The following is a 23926-nucleotide window of genomic DNA, read 5'->3' as shown; positions in this document are numbered from 1 at the left end:
GACTTCATCACTACCATTTAGAAACATTCATACAGAGAGAGCAATAACAAAAGAAAAATGTGAATGTAAAACCAAAATAAGATATAGGTGTTCAGGATTTCTGATAATGCATCAAGGCAGTGTTACAGCCTTTTGGATTTGGTTATCCAGAACACTGCACAGTAACTGTTTCCTGGAGGGTTTCTTTATCTTAAATTGGGGATGATATTAGATACTTGATGAGATTATTGAAAGGATTAAATGAGAACATGTTAATAGAAAACACTGTTGGTTGCTGTTGTGACTGTTGTTATTGGTAGTGTTATTAAATAGTATTTTTACTACTTACTACTGAATTCCAAAATCTTAAGTGTTCAGTAAGTTTTGCAGCTGCTATCCAACTAGTAGTAGTACAGAGTTCCAGTAATAATAAGCAAATTAACTACTGAATGAAATCTTTTCATGAAGTGTAGACTCAGTTTATGAAGCTGTTCCCCCACCAAGGACAGTTTTAACAGTACTATTTCTATTTTTATTAAAGCATTCACTACCAGTATTCAGTACAGTATACACATATATATATCTGTTAAAAGCATATGGTATTCATTCCTGGTCTTGAAATGCGCCCAGCCTTCCTTCTCCCTGAGACATCGTTGTTAGTTTGTATACTAACATGGGATGTGTGGCTCTGTGAGTTACAGCATGGACTATCTAATTTTAATAAACACCCTCAACTTCTGACACATACAGAGTTTAAACAATTCTGTAAATGAAATTCTAGATTTCTTGTGTTACATTTCATTTTTAATTAGGTTTGGTGAACTTCCCTTACTCTCCCTAACTGTAACCTACCTCTTGGATCTTGTTATCTAATATGAAGTTAAATTGAATTTAAGGATGGGAAAGGTCACATTGTATATAGCAAATACTTATTAAAAATAAATTATCACAGATTGTCAGTCCAAATGCTGGATCATTGTATAAGCCATGATGAGTTACATCATTTATACCTTTAGAGTCTAGTGATTCCTTTTTTTTTTTTTTTTTTAAATTTTTTCCATGAAATTGTTGTTGTTCAGTCACTCATTCGTGTCTGACTTTGTTACCGCAGGGACTGCAGCATGCCAGGCTTTCCTATCCATCACCAGCTCCTGGAGCTTGCTCAAACTCATGTCCATCTGGTTGGTGATGCCATCCAACCATCTCGTCCTCTGTTGTCCCCTTCTCCTACCTTCAATCTTTTCTTAGCATCAGGGTCTTTTCTAATGACTCAGATCTTTACATCAGGTGGCCAAAATAGTGGAGCTTTAGCATCAGTCCTTCCAATGGATATTCAGGACTGATCTCCTTTAGGATGGACTGGTTGGATCTCCTTGCAGTCCAAGGGACTCTCAAGAGTCTGCTCCAACACCACAGCTCAAAAGCATCAATTCTTCAACACTCAGCCTTCTTTATGGTCCAACTCTCACATCCATACATGACCACTGGAGAAACCATAGCTTTGACTAGACAGACCTTTATTGGCAAAGTAATGTCTCTGCTTTTTAATATGCTGTCTAGGTTTGTCATAGCTTTTATTCCAAGGAGCAAGCGTCTTTTAATTTCATGGCTGATGCTCTTAATTTCTCCACATATGAATATGAGTTATGAAGTTATTCCATAATGAGTAAGTATGAGCAACTGTTAAGAAATCAAGCACAGTCTTTTATTGTGAGCACTTCCTTGGAATGCTCCCTACCTTCAGGTTCTAATTAGAACTTGTAGATTCTACTGATTCTTGAAGATCAAGAATTTTCCTCTTCTAGAATTTCAGCAGTAGTTACTACTGTTGGATCCTACTATATACACACAACAGAAACTGAGGCTCTGAAGTAGGGGAAAGTGACTTGCCTAAGATCAGATAGTTATAATCCAGCTCTGGCTAATGTTAAACTCTGTTCTGTAAAAATAGCAAAATGAAACTGTTGCATGACTTTTTTTTTAAACCAGTGTTCAGTATATATTCTGTTCTGTGTGAATCACTTGTAGATGGGATTTTGATGTATTGTGGAAAGAAGTGAACTCCATGTCCTAATTGTCCACCATCTTGATTTCCCAAGTGTCCAGTGTCTTGTTCTAAATAAAAACCTACAGTAAGAGGAGTAACGTAATAGAAATGTCAGTTCTATGGCATTTTTAATCTGGCTGGAAAATATTACCCACATCTAGTATGATTCTCTTCTTATACTCAGGCCTTGTTACTTGGCTCTGTGTTCTGAGAAATTGTACAGATTTTGATAAAACCTTCTAATCTCGTAATCCTTGGGTCTGGTGGGGTAGACTGCTGAGAAATGATGGCAGGCAGTATGCTTCCAATTCCCAATCTCACAGCCCCTCCCTTATACCCTAAATGATGAGACAGCAGAAGGCATGTAATTACAATAGCAGTTTCAAGCCACTCATCCTCTATAATCCGATAGCAAGGAAAAGAACATCAAAATTTTCTTGAAACTGGAAGCTTCTTAAATGATTAAAAATGTACCACCTGCTTTGTAAGTAAAAGAAGTGTCCTCTCGAAGATGGAAACCTGATTAAAAGAGTGGTAACATGAATGGTAAGATGCAAATATTCCCCTCTCCTCACACTGTTTCAGATGTATTCTAAATATTTTAAGTTTTTAAAATTATTCATATAGTTTATATATAAAACTAAAGATAAAATTTATATAAAGGTTCATTTATGTGGTTTAAGAATACATTTGCAATATTTATTTAAAATAGTGTGGCATCAGGACTTTCCTAGCAGTTCAGTGGGTTAAAACTTCACATTTCCAATGCAGGGGGTGTGGGTTTGATCCCTGGTTAGGGACCTAAGATCCCACATGTCATGTGGCTCAGTCAAGAAATTAAAAAAACAAAAACAATATATATATATAATGTATATATAGTGTGCCATTAACTAGGATTTCATTTTTTATACAAGTATTTGTTTAAAAAATACTAATAAGTGTATGAAAGTATGAAAATTGAGAAATTTTAGCTTCTGAGTTTGGAATCTTCTTTTGGACACTGAAAGACTATGATGTCTTTGAAATTTTAATATCTAGAAATATCTTTTTATGAAAATTCAAGCTTGGAATAGACGAATTCATGTTCTTAAATTCATTTGGTTAGGTAAGCTCATTTTTCAGAATCTCCAAATAGCTTTTACCTTGTTCAGTCATTTTCCAGATCACTAGAATCAGATTAGTATGTATTTTTCACAACTGTTGGCTTAGATGGTAAAGAATCTGCCTGCAATGTGGGAGACCTGGGTTCAGTCCCTGGGTTGGGAAGATCCCCTGGAGAAGGAAATGGCAACCCACTCCAGTATTCTTGCCTGGAAAATTCCATGGACAGAAGAGCCTGACAGGCTATGGTCCATGGGGTTGCAAAGAGTCTGATTCAAGTGATCAACTAACACACTTTCACAACTGTTTAAATGAATGATAAGTACCTTGAAGTCAGGAAGTAATCATATCTTTGTATGCTGTATAATACCTTGTTGAATGAATTCACTATCAAAGTGTACTTTGGTAATCTAATATAAACTTTCTATCACATACCCTAATATTTAATGAGTTTTCACTAGATAAGATGGATTTTATAAATGTTTAGCTCTATCAGGTAAGTTCGATTATTGCCTTTATTTCCTCATTCCGTATATGAGGAAATTGAGACTTTTTTGGATGTCTGTCTTCCATGGATTTTGTAAAGTCGTATGTGCTTTCATTTGTTGATAAAGCCTTAATAGTATTTCTAGAACTTAACCCTATGGTGAGTGAAAGTTGCTCATTTGTGTCCGACTCCTTGCGACCCCCTGGACAAGATAGTCCACGGAATTCTCCAGGCCAGAATACTGGAGTGGGTAGCCATTCTCTTCTCCAGGGGACCTTCCCAACCCAGGGATCAAACCTAGGTCTCCCACATTGCAGGCGGATTCTTTGGCATCTGCGCCACCAGGGAAGCCCGAGAATACTGGAGTGGGCAGCCTATCCCGTCTCTAGGGGATCTTTCCAACCCAGGAATCAAACCTGGGTCTCCTGCCTTACAGGTAGATTCTTTACCAGCTGAGCTACCAGGGAAACCCTATATGATTAAGATATTTATCATAGTGTTCAACAAACACTAGAAGCAATACCATTCTCATTCCATAATTTTTTTGTTTCTTTTTAAAAAAATTTTCAGACATAGGTTTGTAAAGGGGGATATAAAAGAAACATAAGGCAAGCCTGTGGTTATATTTTGTAAGGGGTCAGTTCTAAGCTGTACTGAATGTTTGCTGGTGTTGATATTCTCCTGGTAGTTTATAGGATTTACAGAAGAGAGTTTTAAACTAGTGTCATAAGCAGAGAAGTAACTGGGCCTTAAACTTGGACAAGTCATTCAGCTTTTCTCTAATTTCAAATTACTTTTATGTTAAAAGAGATTGGACTTGTCTTTAAAAATCTCTTCTTGTTTTTTTGTTTTCAACATGTAGTTGAAACTATGAAACAGGATTAAGATCACCAAAAGAAAGAAACAAGAAGAGAAACGAGAAAGCCAGGGAAAGAGTGTCGGTTGGTAACATGGAATATCTTCAAAATGGTAGGAAGTCATGACAGTGACCTGATATAGAAAGCAAGGGGAACATTTTTGAAGATGTGGTTCATAAGACTGAAGGGGAAAGATTGTAGCAAAGCCAGCTTACAGAGCATTTTCACCCTAATGTTACTGTGGGAGCTTAAATGGTGGGGAGTTAAGAGATAATGGATGAAAACCCCTCAGCACTTCATTCGCACTCAGGACAGTATTAGTTACTGTCTTCTCTGATTCATTTCTCAGGACCGTTAGTAGTGTGTAGTAGGTACTCCATAATCATGAAATGATGGTGTAAGACAGCACAGTAGGCTAGCCCTTTACTGAGCACCTACAATGTGCCGGCACTGTGGCAAGCACTTTACCTGTACTCGCTTTAATCTCTGCCGCAGTTCTCCGAGGCGGACACTACTGCAGATGAGGAAACTGAAACGCTAAGTAATACCTGACTCCAGTGGGAACACGAATCATCAAAGGACACTTTGATGAAGGGAGGGAAGTATCTATGTATTCTGATATGGGCAGTTACCAAATGGTTAATTTGGTATTTAACTTATTTAGTAAATACTTATTTTATTCATAGTACTAAATAATTGAAGCACCGTTTTGTTAGCTTTGAGTTACTGTTTGACATTTTATACAGAGGTATGTTAAGCCATAAAGCAGTGAGAATTTATGTGTCAGTAGGTACTGGTTCTGTTGACACTTCGGTGACTTCCATGGTTGGTTTTTTTTCCCTCCAATACATGGAATTTCCCCGAGGAGACAAGTTCATATGCCACACTGAATTTAGACTTCATAAAGTCATTGCTGTTCTTCATACTTTACCTGCATCTGTGTTGTCTGCTTTAGTCACTCACCCTCTTCTCAGGATTTGGCTCCAATTAGATTTTGGCTGTTTCCAGTAATCAAACCCAACCTCAAAAGATGAGGATTACTCAAAAAGCTGGAATTGTTACAGTTTGTAGTTCCAAGGCACAAAGTGGAGAAAAAAGCACCTTGACTGGAAGCCAGCAAATATGCTATAGTTCGTTTAAGAAGACGGTGCTACTAAGAGCCCAAAATAAAAATTAGTCAGTATATGACATTTTATGGTGTATTACCGATATCAGTTAATAAGAAGAATGTAACTGAGATGTGATCCTGAACACGTTGTAGACATTTGTTTATGCTTTAAGTACATGTTCCTGGTGGTTATTGAAAATACTGTAACTCACCTTTTACCTACCTGAAAACCAGCCATGTTTACATTAATAATACAAATCTCAGTAAATAAAGGGATTATCAGGGTTTGGGATATTGAATTGTAAAGCAACATATTTAGGCTATCCTTTAGGGAAATTAACTTAAGCAGTGAAATAATCCTGATTTAAATTTTATAGCAAATCAAATGTGTAATATTTGCTTTAACAACTTGGAAAAAGCAATCTGGCACCAAGAGCAAGCAGTAGGAATATCTGAATTTTTTTAATTACAGGAATATGTTTAGGCAAAGAAATAGGTTGAAAAAGTTGATGGCACTCAGCTATGAAGTTACATTTTAAAGCACTATAAGTTGTACAGTTAGTAACCAATTTTATAACTTGGTAATTCTTATTTTAAGTCTTTTATGTCTGTGGAACAGTACTAAAAGTCTTAGAATATATTGAAATTATTTAAAAAAATTTTTATTGGAGTATATTTGAATTACGATGTTGTATTACTTCCTATTGCACAGCAAAGTCGATCAGTTATACGTGTACATACACCTACTGTTCTTTAGATTCTTTTCCCATAAAGGCCATTAGAGTATTGAGTAGAGTTCCCTGTGCTATACAGTAAGACGTTATTAATTATTTATTTTATATATAGTAGTGTGTACATGTTGATCCGAATCTCTCATTTATCCCTCCCTCCTTCAATTTCCATTTCTTTCTCAGTTTTTTTTTTTTTTTTATTATCATCATTTTGCACCAGAGAGAGGACAATTAAGTAGATGGCTGTTGTTACAGAGAGTAAAACCTTATCTGGGATGGTTGAAACTTGCAGCTTTGGAGTTTACCTTTTCCCTAGCAAGGGGTGGTGCAGAGCAGTGACCGCTTGTGTTTAACTTTGGGCTTCATGGTGCTTAGTATTTGCATTGCTCTTAGGATGCTGGCAGAGAGGCCTGTTGCTGCTCTTTCCTCCGCACTAGGTTATGAAGGAATGGAAGGATGAAGAAGCAGAGAAACATTTCAGCAGGGTCAGGGTGGGTTATGATCATATGGGAGAAAAAAGGAATTTGGAAAATATTTTTGATTGCTTGTTTTAGCTTTCTGAAGGGGTGACGATAAAAGAAATAAAACCAGTCTGTCTACACCAACCAGAAATTTCCCCAGTTGCCCATACTTTTCAGAGATGTAATCTGAAACCATAAAGCCAGGATAGATCATTGCATGTGTCTTTTCATGTTCTTTTTGAAAGCGTTCCTTTCATTTTCCGATATTGTGCTTTTAACTATAGCTATTTAAAAACCAGAGATACAGTTTCCAGGATCCAAAATGCACCCTTGTGGTGTGTGAATATACATTTGTTTGCCTGGTTATTTGTTTGGACCTGAGTCACTCTTGAATTATCCATAGAATTGCACCCTCTTGTATCCTGTCCCTGTTCTTCCCTCTCATTTAAGTCTGTCTTCAACCATTGAGCCCAGAAAAGTAGGTGGGAAGTTGGAGTATGATGTGTGAGATTACTGAGTTTTGCCTTGTCCTGGAGATGACAGTTAAACACTTTATCAAGTGCTTTTGTGTCAGGCACTATTTTAAGTCCTTTCTTTACAATAGTCCTATAAATAGAACCTGTTGTTATTGTATTATTCTCTTGTAATATGATAATATGTATTCTCTCATGTATGAGGGAACAGACTAGAGGATTTAGCTGTGGTCTTAGTAGTTAACAGTTAGCCCATTAACTAGGTTAACTTTATTAGCTGTGTATTAATCATGCATAAGGAAGGAATAACAGTAAATCAAAAAACTGAAATTATTAGTAAAAACAGGCTTTTTTCTCCCCCTCAAAAAGTGCATGATCATAGTTCTATTTAAAATCCAAAAAACTAGAAACAACCTAGAGGTTCATTCTATAGGTTTATAGTTAAATGTTATACATACAATGTTTTATTACATCTCTATCAGAATTACTAATGGACTATATTGAAACCTGTAAAGATGCTTTAAAAATGGTAAGTGGAAATCCCCACAAATTTATATCCATACTGACAATTTAAAAAGTAGATCTGTATAGCGCTTTACAACAAAGAGATACACAGTCTGTATTAATGCAACTTTGAGAAGCTGACAAAAGGCAGAGTAGGAAGTAGAAAGTGACAAATGTGTTTTGGAAAGCAATGTTGACAATTTGGGTAAAGGAAACAATTTAGAAGACTAGAATTAATATAAGAATACCCAAAGTAGGTCAGTTGGAGGATCTCTGTCCTGAGTTAAATGTTCCAGAAGACTTCTAGGAACAGAACTCAGTGCCCTAGAAATGGAAAATTTTCCAGGGGAATTAATAGAGCAACATTTCCCCTGAGTGCTTTGTGCAGAATTGTATATAAAGCTTAATAGGTGTTAATGTGTAAATAAAAGTGTTCATAGTGAAGGAAGTTGGGGAAACTAGGTTTCATTAAGTCACATTCTTTTTGTGTACGACATGTCCGCACCTTTGGTTTGATGGGCATTGTCCAGATTTGTGGTGGTGGCGGTGGGGGGGAGGGGTTACATTATAAATGTATACTCAGTTGCCTGAGACCACAGAACTGTTAGGTTCTTATGGGAATAGCATTCTGCACTTTAGGGAAGATATTGGACTGTTCCTGGAGGTGTCCGCGAGCAGGAATGAGGGGTGCATGTTGTGGCTCTCTGTGGTAGGCAAGTCGCCTGAGGAGTAATATGTTAGCATGTCTCTTAGAGGGACTATCCCACTAAAGATAGTGAGGGATGGTTGCAAGTCTTTACCATTACATTTTTGCTTTGAGATAAAAATTCATGAAAATAAATGCTCTTGCTAATCTAAAAGCACACTTTCTTTTTAATATCAGAAGTCTGCTATATGGAGAAGTCATGTGAGAATCCGCATTTGACTAGATTTTAATCTGTTAGGATTTAAGATAAGCTTATTATGAATATGTAAAGATACAGCATATAGCTCTTGGCTGGTTTCAGGGAACTGGCAGATGAATAATGCATGAAAATTATGTTTGTGTTTAAGTATAACTGATGGAAATCTCTGCATCTTCTCTCCCCCTCACTAGGTTTCCTCCCCGTTCCCGGCTTCAAGGTTGTCAGCAACCTGCATGAAACTAGAGCCAGTGGCCATTTCCATTGTCAGTTTACTGGACCTCTTTGCATCACCCAGCCCTGTGGTCAGTTCCCTCCCCTGGGAACACTCTCCTCTCAGCTTAGGGGACATGGCACTCACCTGGCTGTGGTCCTCCTCTCTGGCACTTTCCTGTTTGCATTGCAGGTCCCTCTGTTCAGACTTGTGCCTCTCTCTGTATAGTGATGCCTCCCTAGTCTTATTTTCTCCAGCCAGAAACTAACCATGGTGCTTAAGCCACAGATACTTTGCTCACACTTAACTATCTCATAGATACTTCAAGCTTTGTGTCCAGACCAAATTCTTGATAATCTCCTCTACTTCCCAGTGTATTCTTGCCTCTTTTCTTCTGTATTAAAGGCATTACCATCCATCCAGAGTTTTCCTTTCCAATCTCTTAATTCTGCCACTTCTGTTTTCCCTGCCACCATAACTTCTAACTTGGTGTTTGTCGCTCAGTTGCATCTGACTCTTTGTGACCCAATGGACTGCAGCCTGCCAGGCTCCCCATCCATGGAATTCCCCAGGCAAGAATACTGGAATGTGTTGCTATTTCCTTCTCCGGGGAATCTTCCTGACCCAGGGATCGAACCTGGGTCTCCTGCATTGCAGGCAGATTCTTAACCATCTGAGCCACCAGGGAAGCCCAGCTTCTAACTTGAGTGACAGTTTCCTCTCCCTGATCGGTACTTTTGCAGCCACCCCCTTCAGTCTTTTTTCTCTATGGCAGTCACTTAATCTTTTTGACATGTAAATCTGATTATTGCACTTTAAATAATTCGTGACAGTTCCCCTATTACGCACTGAATTTATTCTTATCATGGCCTTAGAGGGACCCTCACGATCTGGTCCTTCCCCCTTTCCTTCCCTCCTCATCTCGCGCAGCATCACCCTTGGTCACTGTGCTCTGAGCACACTGATCTATTTTCAGTCCTTCAAACACGCCAGCCACCCGTCCTTGACTTGGTCCTCACACATGCCGGAGCTCTTACTGGAGCACCTCTCTGCCTGCCCTCGGTGTGGCTGGCTTCTCCTCACATAACTGTCTTAACTGTCACCTCCTTAGGGAGGCCTGGGGCAACTGTGCAGCCTAGCTTCATGCACCCTTCCCCCTGCCCCACGACTTAACACCTCTGCTCTCTTATTTCAGAGCGCTAGTCACACGTCCCTGGTGGCTCAGTGGTTAAAGCGTCTGCCTGCAATGCGGGAGACCCGGGTTTCATCCCTGGGTCGGGAAGATCCCCTGGAGAAGGAAATGGCAACCCACTCCAGTGTTCTTGCCTGGAGAATCGCATGGACAGAGGAGCCTGGCAGGCTACAGCCCACGGGGTCACAGAGTCGGACACGACTGAGCGACTTCACATACTCTGAAACTCTTCAAGGCAGGGGCTGTGTTTGTTTTATTCACCAGTGTTATGCTCAGTACATATCACATAGTAAAGAGCTTCCCTGGTGGCTCAGTGGTCAAGAATCCACCTGCCAGTGCAGGAGACATGGGTTCGATCCCTGGGTCAGGAAAATCTGGAGGAAATGACAGCCCATTCCAGTATTCTTGCCTGGGAAATCCCATGACAGAGAGAAGCCTGGCAGCCTACGGTCTGTGGGGTCACACAGAGTGGGGCGTGAATTAGCAACTAAATAACCGACTACCCTATAGAATGTTTTGTTGAATCAAGAAAATGTGACTGGATTCTAAGCTAAGAACTCTGAAGGTGAAGTTTCTTTTTCTGTGTAGCTTTCTTGATTGCGTTCTGAATGTATTAGATATGTACGTCTGTAGCTGTGAGCTTACAGTCGTTACTTGTTTTGCGTAACATATATTGATTGATTGAGCACAGCAGTAGGGAATAATCTATGAGGTAAATGATAAACAGGCCTGGGTCTAAAGTAGGTGCTACAATTAAGGCTTGTACGAAGCTCATCGGGGGGACCAAATATAGGTGTTTTTTGAGCCCTCAAAAGGGCTCTGACATGGGCTAGGTTTTAGAATACAGCCAGGTACCCTGGGCAAGTCAGGTGGGAGTGGATGCTAGAAGGGCGTTCATGCTGAGGGCCGGTATCACATGTGAGAGGCTAACAGCACAGTGCTCCTTGATCCCCAGATCTATTAATTTCCTTGGTTTGAGTAAACTTTTAACAGTTTAGACAGCAAAAGAGCCCCAAAACCCTTGTCCACATCTGTTCAGTTTCTGAATTTGAGCAGGGAGAGTTTCGGTGTGGCTATAATGAGGATACCCATGGGAGACATCAGGGTCTGAGGCTCACGGCGTCGGAGGACAGAAGCCAGGTAGAGAAGGGCCCCTGTGTTGGGCTGTGGGTGGAGACTTTAGAGAGACACTGAAGGGTTTCAGCAGTAGCCACGTGATCAGTACTTTGACAAGGTCATTCTGGTGACAGTGTAGAGGATCTGCCTTGAGGGACACGGGACTGAAGGCAGGCAGGCAAGCTGCGAGCCTGTGGAGTTGCTCGGTGATGATGAGAGGGTGGGATACACAGCTGGTGGAGGGAGAAGAGGGACCAGACCCCTGAGATTTTAAAAACGCTGGTGGGAAGGGGAAGATGGTTTCCAGATTTCTGCTAGTGTGAAGAATTCGGTAGATGGAGATATTCATTACTTTAGAGGGAACTGGTGAGGAGCACATTTTAAGAGAAAAGATCTCCTTTGAAATTACTGAGTTTAAAGTAATGGTAGAATATATATATATATATATTCATGATAAGAGTATTAGGTGACTAGGGTAGGTGAGTATGCATGGTAACTATTAGAGATCCAGTCATATAAGCGCTGATTAACATACAAGTAGTTAGGACCCAGGGGAGGACATTCAGAGGGAGAAAGGCAGTCCAGGATAGCACCCTGGGGAGCATCTGTGTTTAAGGAGATGTTTGTGAAAGGGAAGTTGCTAACAAATTTGAACGAGAGGGAATAGTCAGAGAGGTAGGAAGACAAGTGTGCTGACTTTCAAAGAGAAGGGAATAACTCAGAGGTGTCCTGTACCATGAGGACCACCATTTAATCATGGGAAAGTAATAGCCCATCCATCATAAGGTATTTAGTTTTCATGACTAAAGACTATACTTCCAAGCCTAGCTAATTGTTGTGAAAATATCTGATCTTAGAGGGGAAGGGATGAATGGATATATGATTGGATCAATTAAAATTGTTTCCTACTTCTGGAAAATCAATTCAGTACACCAGTGTATTGAGAGGGCCATATATTTTCATATAAACTAACATACTCTATCTTTACTATGTATGTATCATGCAGTGAAATTGGAGAACACTGTTTGATGTATTTTTGTCACCTACCATACAGTAAATATACTGACAGTTAACATTTTCATTAAGGTAGAGGGCTTTTAATACAGGGTCTACTAGTACAGGTATGACAGTTAAAGGAAGATGTGTTCTCTTGGGAAGGCAGATGTCCTTGATACTGTCTCAGTTCAGTAACTGGTCCTCAGCTTGGACTGGGCTATGAGGATGTGCTCATGTTCACCCAGCCTATAAGATACTTATTCACAGTAAAATCCCAGAATGCCAATTTTAAATAGTACAGTGAAACATATCTAAGGAGATAAGCTATTCATGCTTGTTGATCTCCATAGGAAAACCTTCTAACAGAGTCAAAATAGAAGCAGAAGCTTGGGGTGAATGGGGAATCTGAGCAGGGCAATTGGCTGGATAGTCTTAATTTTGAAGCTGGGAGAAGAAAATTTGCTTGTGTACCATATTCAGAGTCCTATTCTGGGTACTATAAGACAGCTGTCAGTGACCACCTGTGGTGAGTAGGTGGTGTGTAGGGTAGAGACACAAATCTGTCGGTCTTCACTTGAAGGACCTAACCATAGACTAGGGCCAAGTGCTTTCGACCAGCGCCCAACCACCGCCCGCCGCCGCCCCCCCCCCCCCCCCCCCCACCAAGACTAATGACCAAGAACTGCCAGTAAGTCTTCTGTAAGGGAACTGATATGAGCGAACTGTAAGGCTTTGTATTAGTACATGATGTTTACAGCAAATGATTTTTGAGATGCACTGAGATGATACAATTTTTGTTTGAACTGGCAGGTTCTCCTGAAAAGAAAATTGAACATCCCTCCATGAATCAAGAAAATGGCACTGCAAACCCTATCAAGAATACAAAAGGAAGTCCAGTTTCTAAAGACCACCGGACTGGAAAGAAAAGCTCAGAGAATTCATTAGCACGTGCTCAAGTGCAAAAGGGGAACGACGAATCTGAGAGTGACTTTGAGTCCGATCCCCCTTCTCCCAAGAGCAGCGAGGAGGAGGAGCAAGAGGATGAGGAGGTTCTCCAGGGAGAACAAGGAGATTTTAACGACGACGACACGGAACCGGAACACCTGGGGCACAGGCCGCTGCTCATGGATTCAGAAGACGAGGAAGAGGAGGAGAAGCAGAGCTCAGACTCGGACTACGAGCAGGCCAAAGCAAAGGACGGCGACGCGAGCCCGGGCTGCAGGGATGCAGCCGCCGCGGGAGCGGTCCAGGGCCCCGGCGCAGCACTCCTCACGCCCGCCCGCGCGCCCTCGGGCGCGGGAGCGGGGACTCCCAGACCCGAGTTTGATGTCTTTGGCGCAGTCCCCTTCTTCGCAGCGCGGGCTCAGCAGCCCCGACAGGGGGAGCGGAAGGACCTCCCTCCGCAGAGCCGGCTTCCCACCGCGGGGCTGGAGCAGGAGGAATTCGATGTCTTCACCAAGGCGCCCTTCAGCAAGAAGGTGATGGCGCGCGATGCGCACGCCGCCCCGGCTGGCCCCCCCAGCGTGGATGTCTTTGGCTCCACGCCGTTCCAGCCCTTCCCTCCGTCCGCCAGTAAAAGCGACAGCGGCGAGGACCTTTTCGGGCTGGTGCCCTTCGAGGAGATAACTGGGAGTCCGCAGCAGAAAGTCAAGCAGCGCAGCCTGCAGAAACTGTCCTCTCGGCAGAGGCGCACCAAGCAGGACGCGGCCAAGAGCAACGGGAAGCGGCATCACGGCACCCCGACCGGCGCCAAGAAGCCGGCCAAGCCCGCCTTCCGCACCCCCGAGCGGGCCCGCCGGCACAGGAGGGTGGGCCGCCGGGACTCGCAGAGCAGCAACGAGTTCCTGACCATCTCGGACTCCAAGGAGAACATCAGCGTGGCCCTGACCGACGGGAAGGACCGCGGGCACGTCCTGCAAGCCGACGAGGGTCTGCTGGACCCCTTCGGGGCCAAGCCCTTCCACCCTCCGGACCTGCCGTGGCACTCCCCGCACCAGGGCCTGAGCGCTGACCACAACCCGGTCCTGCCCGGGAGGCCCCGGCCGAATTCACTGCACGGCTCCTTCCACGGGGCAGAGGCGTTGAAAATGGATGATTTTGGTGCCGTGCCCTTCACAGAACTCGTGGTGCAGAGCATCACCTCCCATCAGCCCCAACAGCCCCAGCCCGTCGAATTAGACCCCTTCGGTGCTGCTCCGTTTCCTTCTAAACAGTAGAGGACTTCTGACGGACTCGTGGTATTAACTCCTGTTTCAAAGAAAAAAAAGTGTGAATAGTTTTATGAATTTGAAAGAAGATTTATTTGTATAGCTCTTTATATCATTCATTCTTACAGGTCAATCAGAATAGGCGATTTTTAAATAAACCAAATAGAAAAAGGAAGTATCTGCACAGGGTAATGACTCCACGTCTCTTCCACGCAGGCACAAAGTAAGTGAAGGTGGCAGGTTCTAACCTGTGGTTTCAGCTACCCACCTGACGGCACAGAAGTCTAGGGAAGGCGTGTGGCCCCCGAAAAGGGGCCGGGAGCTGTGGCGTTATTTTTATAAGAGAAGGTCACTTTTGTGCACACGTCCCAGGCTCATTCCAGAATCTAGCATTTAAAACTAAGGCTGCTTGTATATACACAAATTGCATTTGTGGATTTAAAAAAAAAAAAAAAATCTCTTCTAAGCCACGTGGTTAAAAAAAAAAAAATATATATATATATATATATATATATCAATTTCTCATAAAGAATGAGAAAGTTATTCGGAGAGTGCAGAGATTTTTGTCCTTACACCTGTCTCTACAAAGAGGAGCCAGAAGTCACTTGACTGTTGTGCCTAAAACTGTTTCATTAAAAAAAAACAAGTGCCATTAATATGGACTATTGCATAGAAGCCTAGAACAAAAACTAGAGATAGCTAGCTGATGGGTGGACAAGCAGAGAGAAAAAAGGAATGATACAGAGGAGGGGAAACAATGCTCAGTAGTGTTCAGGAACACTTTATGTTCTGATTTTGAATGGCTTCTAGCTCAGACCTTTTATCATGCCTCTAGTAAGACAGATTGTTGGGAAAACTGGGAGTGAGGACAAAGGTCATAGAGAAATATTCTAGGGAAAAATATGTAGCTGAAACCCTGAGTTTCTGAGACGTTTACAATGTAAAATCATGTTGCATTTAATAATGTGCTTTATTAAATAACCACCTTCACCAACTATTCCCCAAGTCGTCTGGTGAGCAGCAGTTTTGGAGTTAGGTCTGAAGGGTGGAGTAGTTTTAATAAAGAGGACAGAAGAGCGAATCCCACAAAGCCTTACGGGCAGGCCTTGCACATCCTGCCGCAAGTACCTCTGCACTATTACCCAAGATCTGAGACTGGCTGTAAGGTGTCAAGGTGATGAGCGGCTAGCATCTCAACTCTGCTAGTTAGCTGATAGTGTCTTTAGTGAAAAGAACCCAGCTACCAAATTGCCTTTTGATTTTTACATCACAAATCCTAATCAGAAACTTGAGATTTTATAGAAATTAATAAGGTAGAAATCATTAATGTGAATACAGTCTGTTTCTCCTATGTCTCCATTTTAAGTTACAGTTAACTGTCCCTGCCTTGCAAGTGAACATTTAGAAGTTTCTAGAACCATTAAAGTTATTTACAGAAAAGGGTAGAAACTCCTATCAGCTGGCACTCTCCTTGATTGCTGTATTTTAAATTAACGCTTTAAGCCCAATTAAAATCTATTTCATCAGTAATCTTATTAGAATCTCAATTATAGTGCCCCAACTGGGATGAGCTATTTGCCTGTTTTCATAGTTCTAAACTTGGAAAAAAACAAAATATCTGTAACTAAACGGTCTATGTTTTCTTGCTTCTCTCTTCTGTTTTAAATCAGATACAGATTTGTGGACAAACAGGGAAGCAATATGTGAATGATGTGTAGCAGAGACAGATCAGTCATGACAGTCATTACTGTGTAAATGTTAGAGCCCAGCCGCACCAGTTTTACTTGTCCTTGTGCCAAAGGCAAATGTTATGTTTGCACCATTTTTTTTCTTTCTGATTCTCAGGTTGATTAATACTGCTAATGCAAATGCTCAAGTAGATGTTCTTTAAAACTTTACAAAGTAGATTCAAGTAATACTTTCTTTTAAAAGTGAAGAGTTGATGATTATACATAGTCAATTCATGAACTACAGTAGGTTTGTATCAAACAATCTGTTAATGAAACTCCGTTGGTTGATGTATACACAAGATGCTTCTTTGACTATTTTAGTCCCTATTAGCCTTTGTCTCTGCTAGACCTCATGAGTTTCATAATTTAGAAGGGGTACAGATGAATTAGTGTGGTCCCCTTGGGATGTAAATATGAAATTCCTAGAGCCTGTCAGATACCAAGCCTTTGCTTACACTTGTTTTCAATACACCGAGTAACTTTAAATGATTTAGACGCTGACAGACACTCTGGCTTATGACGCTGGGTACATTCTAAGGAAACACTTCGACATTGTGTTAAAATACTGACAGTCATGTGTTTGTTATATCACAATGACTTTCCTCTTGAGATTACAGCCGAGAGGAAACATTTAGTACTTATAGTGGACCCAATGGGATAGAAATGGGGAGATTCCTTTGTGTTCAAGTGGAGGAATTTTCCCAAGGAGTATAGGATTAGGGTCGCTTTCCATTTCCCATCATGTTTTCCCACTACTGTTAGACTGTAGGTCACTCTACACAGCTGATGCCCTGCTAATTCCCTTGTGAGAATTATGAGAATAAAGCTCCCAAGATGTGTTGAAAGAGCTTAATGCATATTTGGCACACAGCGCTCGGTTTGGCTCTGTTATGTGATGGTCCAATTCTTGTATGAGGAAGGAATGCTGAAAAGAAATCATGTCTATTAATCAGTTGTCGTCTGTGCTTCTCTAGCAAGTAAAGTCGTCACAACTCTAAACCTGTAATACTTGAACATCACAAAGGGAAGTGAAATATTACAAAGCTAGCGAAAGTCTGAGGCCAAAGTTATTTCTGTCCTAACAGCTTTAATCATGCTTCTTGGTTTTGAATTATCTTTTAAAAAGCGGACCATTTGCTTAATTATTTTAATGTTACCACTTCAGCAAAATGTTAAGTGTTGAAAAGACCAGCTTCTATGGCACTGAGGAATGTAAGACATTCTGCTAGGACACAAAAGTTGCTTGGTATATATGTTTTAGGTGGAGGAGGAAAGGTGGTGGGCTGGGTGAAACTGACTAGAATATTCAGAAGTATCCATCAGGAAAGTGTGATTCTTCCACTGATGTGACCTCCGCCGTGTATGTGTGTGTGTGTATGTGCTTCTTCCACTGATGTGACCTCCACCCCGCGTGTGTATATGTCTGTGTGTGTGCGTGCGTGCGTGCATGCTCGGGCCTAGTTATGCCATTATTTGGAATTGTAGACAGAAGCAGCTTTGGACCCTCCCCTGTTTATCGTGTGACAGGGACCCTAAGCTGGTGTCCCCTCCTCTACTCTGGGGTTCAACAGGCAGAGCCCTTTCCTCCTCTCTGCTTGGCTTATTTTAGGTTGTGGTACTTCATATCAGCATTGCGAGAAGGTACACGTGTATTCGTATCACTGGTTCTGAGGAGTTTGGGTACATTTGTTTTAATATATGTAGACTGTGCAGTAAACTTTTTTTTTTTTTTAAGCAAAATTACTTATCATTTTAGGTCCAATGTTGAGCTGACAGATCTACTGTGAGAATGAGCTGACAGATCTACTGTGAGAATAACATAATGATAGTTTATATGAAAACTTTTATACACAGTGGGGTTTATACATTAGGGTAAATAGATAAACCCACACTTGCATGCACATGTCACATCTCTCTAGTGTGGAGTTAATGTGAATTTTTACATTTTGAATAAAATTGCAACCACAATCATTGCTAAAAGAACATTCACTCCTAGTGAGGGTTTACAAAAGCCACTAAAAAGAATAAGGTAGACAGATGAAAATGCAAAGGGCCACCATTTGGGGTTATTTTTATTTAAAAATTTATTGTGCTACTTTTGAAAGAGAATTGTTTTTATGACTGCTCTTTTTGTGATTGAAAGTCATCTAATAGTAAGCAGTATAGTAATAATAATAGGCTACTTTTTAATTGCTGGCAAACAGCTTTAAGTGCACTTTCTTTGATTACACTTCCATTTTTTGTTAAACTTGAATTTTCTGAAGCCTTTTATGTACCACTAAGCAAATAACTTTAACTTTTAATAAACCTGATTTTCATCTTTATTATATTTCTAATTGTTAAGACCATACTTTCTAAAGTTAACTTCAATCCTCAGATACAGCTGGGAAACTGTTATGAAATAGAATCAGTTGCTTTTTTTTTCTCCTTCCTATATCTAATTAAGCACTAACTGATTTTAGTACTATATTGCCTTTACATTGCTTATTCTTATTGACTGAATCCTATCCCTCATTCACTTTGTTTTGTTTGAAATTTAAAGTTATTTTCTTACTGTATTTATCATACCTGTTTTAATAATCTGCTTTCTTTAAATGCAATAAATCCCAAATGGATTGCATATTCTTTATAATCAGTGACTTTGAGTTTTTCATTATTTGTCGTCTTATTAAAACTTTTGGATGCCAACTTCTAGTCAGTTCTTTCATTCACACCACAGACATTTAAGCACCTATTATGCATGAGCTAATGGGAGAGAAAAATGAGTGAGATTAGATCTCTGGTCTAAGGAGCTCCCAGTTTTGGATTTAAGTAAGAAAATACATTTTGTGTTTCTACATTTGACCTAGCATCTGTGCAACCAAAACGATCATACAGTTTGTTCAGGGATTACAATTACTGACACTTACAGTGATGAAGATAAGGTAAAAACATAAGACTCTGAAGTAACTTTTGAATATTTAGATAGTTTTCGCATTATATAAAATTTACTTTTTAAACTCTTTAAAAACTGATACCATTTTTCACTGTTAATAAGTATTTAGTTAAATAAAAATAACTTGATTACAGATGAGAGGCTTTGGCATGTTAAACAGAAAACCTATTTATTGGATTGATGGACTAAATTTGGTGTTGAGATCACAATATTATGTATTAGTCCACAAACTGGAGTTTCAGATTGGTGGCTTGTGGAAAGATTCAACTTATTTGTTAGAAATGCACTTTGTTCCCCTGCCAGAAACTGTAACATTTATCTAAGGTTATATGGAAAAATAAGGGCCCTGTTTCTTTTTAATAAATTAATGGTACAAAGGAGCAAAATATCACATATAAGTTATATAAAATGCCTAGTGTGGACTGTGCCACTGTGCAAATTTGGTTATAGTTTTAACTTTAGAGAAGAATATATGCTTCAGTTAGAGCTGTTTACTTTGAGCAAGCTAATTTCGTTTTAAGAAAGTCCAACTCCAGCATTGTATGAAAGATGAAGTTAATATCTTCCTACTGAAAGCATGAGCTTTTGAAGTTTCCTTCGTTGGCACATTTAAAAAGACAGTCCACTTTTGCTTCATATTGTTGACACGACTCAATTTATATGTGTGCTCTGCAGTGTTTTTGATCCCGGATTTGCAGAGTATAACTTGACTTTAGTGGCCATCATGCCTGCCCTCTAAGGATGGAAGTTTCACTGTTCACAAGAGACCCCCGCCCACAGTGTTACTGCTTCTTCCTGAAAATGTTTTCTCAAAGGTAGTTTCAAGTTTGGGATCATTCTCTTGCTCTCCTACTCAGCAAGTATGGTAAAGAATTTCAGGGGATGTTGGTACCCAATTGCATCTGTACCTCTTTTCAGTATAAACACAGTTATTGTGATAATGCACATACATAAAAGACACTTCTGCCCCTCCCCAAAGAGCTGAGCTGACTCTTCATTGCATAGATTCTGGCAGGGGTGAAAATGCCCAGAATGATCGTTACAAGTGAATACAGATCTACTCGGCTCACCAGGAATCTAGACGTGCAGGCTATGCCCCTTAATACTTAATGCAGGGCAAGCAAAGATATCTCTAGGTCGGTACCTGCCGAGTGGAGAGTTGTACAGCTTTATGCCAGTCAATGCCAATCTTCAAATCGGTTACTCTGTCCGGGTAGGATGCCATAAGATGTGACACACACTCCCTGAAGCTTCATTCCTGATTCTAAAACATGATTGTGAAGCTGTTATGTATTATAAAGAAAGACAAACAGCACTTATATATTTATAAACCCAGTTTATTTACATAATACACATTTTGCCATGCAGCTCACTGAATTGTTCTTAGTGTAACAACAAAGTAGACAAGCGCTATCTTGCTATTTGAAAGCAGTTTTATGTAGAAAGATAATCCCCTTAAATGAGTTAACTACAACCTTACAAATCACTATAGACAATTTAAAACAGCCATGAGTAATTTTAAAATGTAAAGTCTACAGGTAAAGAGCTTTTATAGTTTATACATTGGTAAAATTAAAAGCAGTCTTTTTTAGTACTTTAGTACTATAGCTGAATAGTGTACTTTTAAAATCTTATTTTAATAAATCTACAAAAACAAAAATATACATTATTACAAGGCTCAGATTCATAGGCAATTTTTAAATATTCTTTAATGTTAACAATGTCTTAAAATTTTTGCCAGTAGTGATGTGCACACAGTAGGTGGTCAATAAATGCTGATATACAGAAGTGCTTATAGTTGACAGCAATCCACATTCATTCATTCCCTACTTTATAATAAGTACATCATAGTAAAGATAAAAAAGAACTTTCTTACAATATTTAATATTTTCATGAAAAGATGAAATGTTTACAATGGTATAATTTAGTTCTTTCAGTCAGACCTGTATGCTTTTTTTAAGTTCAAGAAGTCTTAAAATTGGTCATTTTTATCGATTAATTCAGATGTCAAGGATTAAATAACTCATACACTATAACAAAAAAAGGACTTTTTCTAAAAATTGGAAAAAAATGAAACTTTAATGTTTTTGAGATTTTATAATTAAAAATGGTGCCAGACCTAAAATAGACTTTTCCTTCATTTTTAAATTAATTATAACTACTCAGTATATTCTGTTTGGCAAAAATGACAAAATATCTATTGAAAGCAATAGTATCATGTAAGTCAATAGGGATGCTTTAGAGAAAATATATCCTATTATCATTTCACCAAAATCTTCTTTCACTAAGCATACAGATCAAATTTCTGGCCATTTTCTTTTGGCCAGTTCTTTTAAAATAGCCATTTTCAAAGTGGTGTGCCCTTAGTCTACTGGGGGAGAATTCGCCTTGCTGAGATACTAGCATGGGGAATTCATATTTCCAGCAACACTACACTAAAAAGAAATACAAAACTTTACAGATGCATAAACTAGGGCACATTAAAGTAACATTCTAAATATTGAATGTTTAAGTGGCATTTTGGGAATAAACTTCACTATCAATCAATACCTCCTGATACTTAGAAAGTCCAATGTTTTGAATATACACCAGTAATTAAAGCAGCTCACGTCAACCCATTCAGAAACTTGGATAATATTTTATATTCCAAAAAACATGTTTTTATGAATGACTACTTTAAGGGATTTAACTTATGCATATGAGAAGACCAGAAAACAAGGGTGCTAGGTTGTGGTACAGGGCAGTGAGATCTATTTTTTAATATATACAATGAAGTATCAGACCCAAATGTTAGCTAGTGTATTCAATACTGTGAGTTCTCAGAGCAATACTAACACATGCATACAGACAGAAAGGTCAGAACGCAGGTGAATTAATCATGTCATCAAATGGGGCATCTGCATGACTTTGTTCTAAGGCTTAAGGTTCATTTCAGTGTCAAGAACTGGGCCATCTGGATTCTGTGGCCTTGAAAGTAGCACCATGTACCTGGGAATCCCCATCATCAAGAAATTAAGACCGCAGACGCAGAGAGGTGGAAAGTCTGCTGTTATAGGAATTCTGGAGCCCCAAATCTGCCGTCTATGGGCGGGAGCTCAACTCTTCTATATGGGATTAACTCATAATACTGGAAACCAAAAAGCTTAAATGGTCAATAACTTGGTAATTAGACCACAGAATTTGTCACGTGTCATGTAATTGGTTCTTAGTATGATTTTTATCGGATGGGAAATGACAATGAAAGTTCTTTTCCCTTTCTCAACACCTCTCTCAACTTGAAGAAGAGGTTTTAAAGTTTTGTTCTAGCAAACTAAAAAGTCCAGTGCTCCTAAGAAGAGAACCTACAGGAACTAAGATCTGAAGTGGTGGTTTCTCACAAACCAGCCATGGAAAGGCCAGTGATTACTCAGAATCGATCAGCTTGCTTTGAGCACAGGCCATCACAAACGCTGCCTTCATCAGGCACTTAAACGTGATCATCTGCTCTGTCTTCTGTTAAAGGAACCACACTGGAGAACTCCACTTTGTAACAGAGGTGAACTCTTCCTAAGGAAGTTAAGCTGGTGCTTAGAAAAGGAGTACTGGCTTCACATTCAGGTTACTCAGATGATTCTTAGGGAATGCCAACCAAAATGTTCACTTTCTGTACAAGCAGCAAGTTAGTAGTCTTAAGGGCCCACGAAGCAGTTACTATTACTGATCCCCAAGTATATTTTTCCATATTTATAAAATATTACTCATGATATTACCCAATCAGAGGGAAAGGAAAAACAAATGGGAATCTAAGAAATGGTGGGGTCTAGAGCTCCCCATTATATATTGCTTAACAACTGAATACACCCAGGCTGCCATACCTGAATTCACAAATGTGAAACATAGTCAGGACAGGGTTTGCTGTGTCTATACTGCATAACATACACCGTCGACTGATGCCACCAATATAACATCACTACTGCAAGGATGTGCCATATTTGGTGGCTTGATCCGAGGTAGTTTAGTTGTCCTGCAAGGGAAGGTAGAGAGAAAAGAGTACTGATTAGTCTAGAGTCCCCTGGACAGCAAGGAGATCAAACCAGTCAATCCTAAAGGAAATCAGTCCTGAATATGCATTGGAAGGACTGATGCTGAAAGCTGAAACTCCAATACTTTGGCCACCTGATGCGAAGAACTGACTCTTTGGAAAAGACCCTGTTGCTGGGAAAGACTGAAGGCAGGAGGAGAAGGGGATGACAGAGGATGAGATGGTTGGATGGCATCACCGACTCGATGGACATGAGTTTGAGCAAGCTCCGGGAGTTGGTGATGGACAGGGAAGCCCGGCATGCTGCAGTCCATGGGGTTGCAAAGAGTCAGACACAACTGAACAACTGAACTGAACTGATTTTGATGTTAAATAAAAATATACTCCCATCTCTGGACTTGGAAATGTGACTGAGCAGCAAAAAGATTTTGGCAGTCTCAGAAAATGACTGAAATTAATTCAGACCCAAATGTTTTCTAAAAAAAAGATTAATTCATAGTGAGTCTGACTTTAAGGTTGTATTCATGAAGAGTACTGGTGAATTTCAGAAATACTATTCCAAATGTCTTTTCAAAATCTAGATGTGGTTAATTTCAGGACTTTGACCTTTTGTCTCCCATGTCTCAACATATATATATCTGATGAGGAAAAGACATCACATGAAAGAAGCAATGGAAATTAGTGCTACAAATCATGGAGTTAATTAGGCATGAAGCAGAGACACAGCTGTGTTTGGGTATAAGTCTGTTTGAAGCATTTTTAATTTTAAGCAGGTGTGTAAGGAGACAGCTCAGACCTGCATCTTGTACTATCAGATAAATGGAACAAACAGAAAAATGTAATTAGTGATGCTGAAGCTCTAATA

At 39.9% G+C, this 23926-nt stretch overlaps 2 protein-coding genes across 12 annotated transcripts in view; one reads left to right on the top strand and one right to left on the bottom strand.

Moving 5' to 3' along the window:
* The window catches only part of BMP2K (BMP2 inducible kinase), a 112960-nt gene extending 94223 nt beyond the window's left edge, over window positions 1–18737 (top strand). For 3 of the 5 annotated variants that reach the window (XM_020904311.2, XM_020904308.2, XM_070458252.1), the window contains 2 exons: window positions 8845–8955; window positions 12979–18737. In XM_020904311.2, the coding sequence (XP_020759970.2) occupies window positions 8845–8955; window positions 12979–14384 (1517 nt within the window). In that variant the 3' untranslated portion in view covers window positions 14385–18737. The remainder of the gene's footprint in view (window positions 1–8844; window positions 8956–12978) is intronic. The other 2 variants (XM_020904312.2, XM_020904310.2) reach the window with 1 other exon arrangement.
* Window positions 14246–23926, bottom strand: part of PAQR3 (progestin and adipoQ receptor family member 3) — a 27005-nt gene continuing 17324 nt past the window's right edge. For 2 of the 7 annotated variants that reach the window (XR_011484579.1, XR_011484582.1), the window contains 3 exons: window positions 22895–23043; window positions 20185–20304; window positions 14246–14415 (listed from right to left, as the gene is read on the bottom strand). Coding sequence is in view for 3 of the 7 variants with exons in the window: in XM_070458255.1 (XP_070314356.1) it covers window positions 22901–23043 (143 nt within the window). In the remaining 4 variants the exon portion in view is untranslated. Of the gene's footprint in view, window positions 14416–17810; window positions 18851–20184; window positions 20305–20356; window positions 23044–23926 lie in introns of those variants that run through there. The other 5 variants (XR_011484581.1, XR_011484580.1, XM_070458255.1 and 2 more) reach the window with 5 other exon arrangements.

The sequence above is a fragment of the Odocoileus virginianus genome, chromosome 29 (genome assembly GCF_023699985.2).
Source record: "Odocoileus virginianus isolate 20LAN1187 ecotype Illinois chromosome 29, Ovbor_1.2, whole genome shotgun sequence".
Lineage (NCBI taxonomy): Eukaryota > Metazoa > Chordata > Mammalia > Artiodactyla > Cervidae > Odocoileus > Odocoileus virginianus.
This window is presented reverse-complemented; position numbering and strand designations above follow the sequence as displayed.